The sequence below is a fragment of the Sander lucioperca genome, chromosome 10, assembly GCF_008315115.2.
Source record: "Sander lucioperca isolate FBNREF2018 chromosome 10, SLUC_FBN_1.2, whole genome shotgun sequence".
Lineage (NCBI taxonomy): Eukaryota > Metazoa > Chordata > Actinopteri > Perciformes > Percidae > Sander > Sander lucioperca.
This window is the reverse complement of record NC_050182.1, coordinates 2,312,836-2,321,956: the sequence shown is the minus strand read 5'-3', so window position 1 is coordinate 2,321,956 and position 9,121 is coordinate 2,312,836. Positions and strand designations below refer to the sequence as shown.

At 41.0% G+C, this 9,121-nt stretch overlaps 1 protein-coding gene across 1 annotated transcript in view; it reads right to left on the bottom strand.

The window, feature by feature from the left end:
- The window catches only part of LOC118496101 (methyltransferase-like protein 27), a 5,947-nt gene extending 4,339 nt beyond the window's left edge, over positions 1 to 1,608 (bottom strand). Inside the window, exons 1-2 of the mRNA XM_036006353.1 lie at positions 1,492 to 1,608; positions 1 to 111 (exon numbers count right to left, since the gene is read on the bottom strand). The exon at positions 1 to 111 is cut by the window's left edge and continues 18 nt beyond it. Of these exons, the coding sequence (XP_035862246.1) occupies positions 1 to 111; positions 1,492 to 1,608 (228 nt within the window). The remainder of the gene's footprint in view (positions 112 to 1,491) is intronic.
- Positions 1,609 to 9,121: the final 7,513 nt, after the last annotated feature.

Here is a 9,121-nt window from a genome sequence, read left to right as displayed (position 1 = left end):
AGATCCACAGGCCACGTCCAGAACCAGAACCTCCTCACGACTCCCAGAGAAGTTGGCATTCAGGAAGCCTGCCGTGTGATGTGGCGCTCTGTAGTCCATCAGGACGCTATCCTGTTTTAAAAAGAAAGGTGTAAACTGTTCTGTGCACATGAGACGTTGTTAGTTACGTAGGCTTGAGAGAACACACGTGATGTAAGTGGGATTGTTATGTCGACTGCACACTCTAGTTTTATCACATCTTGACTACTGCCCAATGATATGGTCAAGTGCTGCAAAGAAAGATCTAGGAAAACTGCAGCTGGTTCAGAACAGAGCAGCTTGTCTTGCCCTTCAATGTCTAATGTAAACAACATGCATGTTAAACTCTCCTGGTTGAAAGTTGCGGAGAGACTTTCAGCATCACTCCTGGCTTTTGTTAGAAACATGAATGAATTAAAAATTCCTAATTGTTTGTATAGTCAACTTACATTTAGCTCTAACACACATACATACTCCACTAGACATGCCACTAGAGGTCTTTTTAAAGTTCCTAGAGCCCAAACACAATCAATGCAACGTACAGTATTGTATCGAGGGATGGTTGCTTGGAACTCACTTCCAGCAGAGATTGCCAACGCGCCTAATATATAAAGTTCAAAAAACAAGTAAAGGATCATCTAAGGGCCCTAAGACTGTAACCATATTTTTGTACTTAGTTTATGTATAGGAATATTGATATGTAAACAAAGATGTTGTAAGATTACATTTTTACTATGTTCTGTGTTTATGTATTTTATGTGATATCATATATTATTATCAGCATACATGGAAAGGAATATGTATATCTGCAAGGAAAAGAATACTAGCTATACTGCTCTTATTTTTATATTCTATGACTGTTTTGTCTGAAAATGTCTTATTTTCAGAACATAAAATGTAGTTTTATGTTCTGTGTGGACCCCAGGAAGAGTAGCTGATGTTCTGCATCAGCTAATGGGGATCCTAATAAAATCAAATCTCCATGTCCATCCTGCCTGCACCATGTAACCTACAGTAGTTACTAGTAGTTACTGCTTCCCTGCAACAAGAAGGCTCATTGGTTGTGATTGCCCGGCTATTGGTGTCATATGCCAAAAAAGTGACTGACATACACATGTTCCACCAAAACAAGTTCCTTCCTGAGACAATTTAGCAGAGGCACCGTGGCTCCGTCCGGAGCTTAGCCCCGCCCAAGACGATTGTGATTGGTTTAAAGAAATGCCAATGAACCAGAGCAGGTTGTTCTCCCATCCAGGAATGCTGGGTGGACTAGTCAGACCTTCCTCCACAGAGCTGTGGAGGAAGGTCTGGACATGAGAGACTATGCGAGGTTATATGCAAACACCCTTCATATTTGAATTTGACAAGATATGTTAAAATGCCCTCAGACTTCTGAGGATTAATTAAGTAGCTTTTTTGTACAAATTGGTTAATGAGAACTGGATCAGGGAAAATGAGTTACTGTCCACTGACCTGTTCGTACGTCTCGGCCCATTGGTCGTAGAACTTCATCATCTGCTGCAGATTAACGTCTCTGCTGGACTTGAGAAAGGTCTTCACATCGTTTACGGTTCTGCTGCCGTCTGACATGATGAGGACACAACTTCAAACCTGCCGGAGGGGAAACATTTAGCATCTACTTAACATGTGGACAACACTGGAATGCAGGTAAATTATAAGATAAGATATAAGATAAGATATACATTATTGTCCCCAAAGGGGAATTTGTTTTGGACTCTCTCCATTCTGCAGCTTTACAAAGACAACACAAAATACAGAAAATAAGCATCTCTCAAAACATGCTCTCATATACATTAGACAGGTACCTATATAGTAATACTCTCATATACATTAGACAGGTACCTATATAGTAATACTCTCATATACATTAGACAGGTACCTATATAGTAATACTCTCATATACATTAGACAGGTACCTATATAGTAATACTCTCATATACATTAGACATGTACCTATATAGTAATACTCTCATATACATTAGACAGGTACCTATATAGTAATACTCTCTGTAAAAAACTGTTTACAATCTTCAAAACCATGGCTAACAAATGCGTAAAAAGCAGACGAAAGGAGAAAAAAGCTCCACTCTTTCTATTTTAGTTCATTATCTGACCATTGATAACTAACATTACCTACATTATTAAGTAATTTAATTCTGTAAAGAAATGCACATTTAAGATTTAAGAATATATTCTAATTTGCATAGTCATTGACCTTGTGAATTTGCATTGCTTATATACACTCTATACAATATAACCAAGGATGCCTGTTTTTAAACTCCCTAGCCTGACTTTCAGTCCACACTGCTGGCCAGACACACACACACACACACACACACACACACACACACACACACACACACACACACACACACACACACACACACACACACACACACACAGACACACACACACACACTCACACACACAGACACACACACACACACACACATATATCAGATAAGCTACTCTCACTTACCAGGTAACAGTAACGTTGTGGTTGATGGACTTTTGAAAACACCGCTACTTTAAAACTTTGTCCAAACTCTACCTGGTTGCGAGAAGGAAAGACCGCACAAAGAATGCAGCTTGTTGTTGCTTAGTAACGTTAAGTGACATCACGCCAGATCCAGGGCACGGCCACGGAAGCCCCAAAGGGCCAAATGTCAGTGCTTCACAACACAGACGGGGTGAATTTATGAATGAAAGTGACACAATGTTGTTACGTATCATCACGCTTTTGTAAGTGGGTATACGTAAATCCTTGACTTTTCCTAGTGGGTATACTCCGTATACCTGCGTATCACACTGATTTCCACATAACCTATGCAGTACACAATGACATGTTGAACAATCCAACAGCCCATGCATTGCACCACTAACATAACAAACAAGGTAACAATCTGTGCCCTGCAGCTACTATAAAAATGTTATCTGATTTCAGACATGTTAGTTTAGCCTTCAGGGACATTTAGTTTGTGGCGTCTTTCCCTCCAACGTCTCCGAGCACCGCGGCGCCTCGAGGCTTTGAGAGTCGCTGAACTGACGGAACCGGTTGAGCATGAACGTTGGCACGAGACGGTTGAAAGCGTGGGCGTATTTAGGAACGCCTTAAGAAGGAATTAAACACGTCAGCAAATTTAACACTTGGAGTCAATGTGTAGAAATAACAGAACAAATATAGATAATATATTCATTTAACGTATTCATTTTGACTGTCAGTTTCACCAGAACTTAGTAAGTTTCCTCTATCACTTTTTAATGGCGTTTTCCATCATTTTTTGGTCAGTTCTCAGTCAGTTTCTGGTCAGTTTTTCGTCAAAAACACACACACAGTCACACACACAGTCACACACACACACAGACACACACACAGTCACACACACACACAGACACACACAGACACACACACAGTCACACACACACACAGACACACACAGACACACACACACACACACATACACACACAGATAGTGTGTCTCACTATCTTTGTGGGGACCCGTCATTGACATAATGCATTCCCTAGCCCCTTACCCTAACCTTAACCATCACAACTAAATGCCTAACCTTAACCCTTACCCTCACCCTAACCATAACCTAATTTTAACCCTAATCCTAAAACCAAGTCTTAACCCTCAAACAGACCTTTAACCTTGTGGGGTCCAGCATTTTGGCCCCACAAAGCTGTCGGGACCCCACGAGTATTAGGGCTTCGACTTTTGCCCAAAAATCATATTCGAAGTTTGTTTGTTTATGAATATTAATATTCAAATATATTCGAATATTTATTAATAATATTTTGACCATTAAATGCCTTCAGTAAGGCTTATATTGGTTTCAAACTTGGTATATGTTCTGTCCACCAGGGGGCAGTGTATCAGTCAGTAGGCGTGCAATGATGATGTTAGAAGAAGAACACACTGCCACCACTGTTCTTTTTAAATTAAAAGTCAGACCCTGGATTAAACACAAACAATATGCTTTCAACAGGAAGGTCGGATATTTCACCGTAGCCTATGTAAGTGGTCTGATGTTCATACTTTTGCACTGGTGTGTGCGTCGAGCCGCGTGTGTGTGGGTGTGTGTGTGTGTGTGTGTGTGTGTGTGGAGTGTGTGTTGTGAGAGAGTGACGGTGATTACCGGTAGCTTCAGAGCGAGTAGTGACTCTATAATCTTAGTGAGAGAAACAAAGTGTCTCCTCTGTTCTTTCTGACCACGGTGGGAAATCTGTAGCAGGAGAAGTTAACCCTCTCCTTGATATCATGTTGTTATAGAGAAGGAGAACCAGGAGAAGTTAACCCTCTCCTTGATTTTACGTTGTTTATGGAGAAAGAGAACCAGGAAATGAGTCGGGGGAAATGCGCTACCAAGCCACGGCCGAGCGACGTGCTGAATCTGAATTGAAAACAAGGTTTACAAGCAAACACATTTACAAAAAAATAATGCCCATAACAGGTTCAAAATTCGAATATTAAGGGCTGCCTAATATTCGTTCGAATATCAATATTTTTTTTAATATTCGAATTATATTCGAATATCGAAGTTCGGCGTCAAAGCCCTAACGAGTATACTGGACTCCCGGTTTTTGGACCCCATGAATATAGTTAAACACAAACACACAGACACACACACACACACACACACACACACACACACACACACACACATATATCAGATAAGCTACTCTCACTTACCAGGTAACAGTAACGTTGTGGTTGACGGACTTTTGAAAACACCGCTACTTTAAAACTTTGTCTAAACTCTACCTGGTTGCGAGAAGGAAAGACCGCGCAAAGAATGCAGCTTGTTGTTGCTTAGTAACGTTAAGTGACATCACGCCAGATCCAGGGCACGGCCACGGACGTCCATAAAGGTCCAAATGTCGTGCTTCACAACACAAACGGGGTGAATTTATGAATGAAAGTGAGAAAGTTCTGTCACAACACAATGTTGTTACGTATCATAGCGATTTTGTAAGTGGGTATACGGAAATCCTTGACTTTTCCTAGTGGGTATACTCCGTATACCTGCGTATCACACTGATTTCCACATAACCTATGCAGTACACAATGACATGTTGAACAATCCAACAGCCCATGCATTGCACCACTAACATAACAAACAAGGTAACAATCTGTGCTCTGCAGCTACTATAAAAATGTTATCTGATTTCAGACATGTTAGTTTAGCCTTCAGGGACATTTAGTTTGTGGCGTCTTTCCCTCCAACGTCTCCGAGCACCGCGGCGCCTCGAGGCTTTGAGAGTCGCTGAACTGACGGAACCGGTTGAGCATGAACGTTGGCACGAGACGGTTGAAAGCGTGGGCGTATTTAGGAACGCCTTAAGAAGGAATTAAACACTTCAGCAAATTTAACAATTGGAGTCAATGTGTAGAAATAACAGAACAAATATAGATAATATATTCATTTAACGTATTCATTTTGACAGTCAGTTTCACCAGAACTTAGTAAGTTTCCTCTATCACTTTTTAATGGCGTTTTCCGTAATTTTTTGGTCCGTTTTCCGTCATTTTTTGGTCAGTTCTCAGTCAGTTTTCTTTCAGTTTTCTGCCAGTTTTTGTTCAAACACACACACACACAGACACACACACACACACACACACACACATAGTGCGTCTCACTATCTTTGTGGGGACCCGTCATTGACATAATGCATTCCCTAGCCCCTTACCCTAACCTTAACCATCACCACTAAATGCCTAACCTTAACCCTTACCCTCACCCTAACCATAACCTAATTCTAACCCTAATCCTAAAACCAAGTCTTAACCCTCAAACAGACCTTTAACCTTGTGGGGTCCAGCATTTTGGCCCCACAAAGCTGTCGGGACCCCACGAGTATACTGGACTCCCGGTGTTTGGACCCCACGAATATAGTTAAACACGAACACACAGACACACACACACACATATATCAGATAAGCTACTCTCACTTACCAGGTAACAGTAAAGTTGTGGTTGACGGACTTTTGAAAACACCGCTACTTTAAAACTTTGTCCAAACTCTACCTGGTTGCGAGAAGGAAAGACCGCACAAAGAATGCAGCTTGTTGTTGCTTAGTAACGTTAAGTGACATCACGCCAGATCCATGGCACGGCCACGGAAGCCCCAAAGGGCCAAATGTCAGTGCTTCACAACACAGACGGGGTGAATTTATGAATGAAAGTGACACAATGTTGTTACGTATCATCACGCTTTTGTAAGTGGGTATACGTAAATCCTTGACTTTTCCTAGTGGGTATACTCCGTATACCTGCGTATCACACTGATTTCCACATAACCTATGCAGTACACAATGACATGTTGAACAATCCAACAGCCCATGCATTGCACCACTAACATAACAAACAAGGTAACAATCTGTGCTCTGCAGCTGCTATAAAAATGTTATCTGATTTCAGACATGTTAGTTTAGGCTTCAGGGACATTTAGTTTGTGGCGTCTTTCCCTCCAACGTCTCCGAGCACCGCGGCGCCTCGAGGCTTTGAGAGTCGCTGAACTGACGGAACCGGTTGAGCATGAACGTTGGCACGAGACGGTTGAAAGCGTGGGCGTATTTAGCATTTAAATTTAACACTTGGAGTCAATGTGTAGAAATAACAGAACAAATATAGATAATATATTCATTTAACGTATTCATTTTGACAGTCAGTTTCACCAGAACTTAGTAAGTTTCCTCTATCACTTTTTAATGGCATTTTCAGTCAGTTTTTGGTCAGTTTTTAGTCAGACACACACACAATCACACACACACACACACACACACACACACACACATAGAGACACACACACAGTCACACACACACACACACACACACACAGTCACACACACACACACACACACACACACACACACACACACACACACACACACACACACATAGAGACACACACACACACACACTCACACACACACACACACACACAGACACAGATACCCACCCACACACACACACACACATACAGACACACACACACAGTCACACACACACACACACACACACACACACACACACACACACACACAGTCACACACACACATACACACACACACACACACACACACACAGTCACACATACACATACACACACATACAGACACACGCGCACACACACACAGTTTCCTCTATCACTTTTTAATGGCATTTTCAGTCAGTTTTCAGTCAATCAGTCAGTTTTCCGTCAGTTTTCAGTCAGTTTTTGGTCAGTTTTTAATGGATATAAAAAGTTGTAATATTTCAAGAAAAAAAAAACTCGTAATGGTCATCAAAGTTAACATTACATGTGTTTAAGGCAGGAACGTCTGTGAAGGTTAAAGTTACTTTAAATGGATGAAGAGAGTTGCTGTACGGAAGAAGATCACCGCCACATAACAAAAGTTATTTTTTTTTTTTCAATTCTTTGAGGATTAAACACAAAGAAATTCACTTTGTTAACACATCTGTAACTCTGTTACACAACAACACACAACATTAACCCTCCTGGTGTCCTCGGGTCAAATCTGACCCATTTTCAAAAAGTTTCTATATCCGAAATTTGGGTTTCTTTCAACCAAAATATCAAAGAAAATAACGAGGATGGTTCCCTATAACGCTCTTCACAAGTAAAATAAATGATCAGTTCACTACTTTCATTAAATTTGGGTGTTTTATTCAATTTTAAAGCATTTGGAGAAAATAGTTGGTAAAAACCTTCAAAAACATGAAAAAAAAACAACCAAAAAAATCAAAATACTTCGGAAAAAATCAACAAAACCATCGGAAAAAGTGACAAACAACTTGGGGAAATAAGTGTGCAAAAAAGTTGGGAAAAACTTGAAAAAAAATTGTTGAAAAGTGACAAAACAGCGGGGAAGTGTCAAAAAGAACAACAAAATGTTGAAAGAAAAGTTTTCATTAAAATGTCGACCCAGAAAAACTAAAAGGAAAGGACCTGCAACACCAGGAGACGCCGACAGCAACGGGACGGTTGAGGTTAGGAAGAGAATAACGCTGAAAGGAACTGCAACACGCCGGACGCCATCCCAGGTCTCCTGGGTTAAAGTCCTGTATTGTTTGACCCATCCACCCCCCCGACCAACCTCCCTGCGTGGATTTTCTGCTTTTCATACTACTCCGTATCGTTGTCGTGCTGTGATCACAAAAAATGCTTCCCATTTAAATACATCAAATCAAAATTCATAATCACTACACGAAAAAAATGACATAATCGTGTCCTGTTCACAAATCAATAGATTCAATAACGTAACCATTTCACAAACTGCCATGAGACTGGGCTGGAGAGAGAGTTTGTACTCACCTGTGTTGTGAGAGAGTCCAGGTAGTGATGCAGGATTATTCATCAGAGCAGTGATGATGGTTTATAATGAGCAGATGGGAGCCTGTCGAGCCTGATTGGCCGCTTTAGGGCCTTTATGTTCAGACAGGCATGTTATATGAACAATATATGCAGTTCAGTACTTTTAATACCTTTAATCCTTCCTGCAGGCCTGAGCCTGCGCTCCTGTCAGCATATATCACTGGTATATCTCTGTGTGTGAGTTGCTGCTTCCCTACAACTAGAAGGCTCATTAATTGTCATATGCCAAAAAAGTGACTTCATGCACTAGTCTGTATCCACGACGTTTCATTTATGGGATTGCTCCAGTGCCGGATGTCCGTCCCCTTCCTCTTTCTTTGTGTTGGCGTTCTTAGAGTTTGAGTTTTCTGTTGCACGACTAAAACTACTTTTGAACGTACACACATTCCACCAAAACAAGTTCCTTGCTGTTTTTTGCCGGTTTTTTTCTGCTGGTTTTGGCGCTATTTATCCGCTGATTTTGGCGCTTCTTTGCTCTGTTTTTCGCGCTATTTTTTCGCTGGTTTTGGCGCTCTTTTATCGCTGGTTTTGGCGCTTTTTTCTGCTGGTTTTGGCATTTTTTTCTGCTGGTTTTGGCGCTTTTTTTTGCCATTTTTGGCGATTTTTTCTGCTGGTTTTGCTGCTTCTTTAGCACTGGTTGTGGCACTTTTTTCTGCTGGTTTTGGCGCTTTTTTTGCCGTTTTTGGTGCTATTTTTCCACTG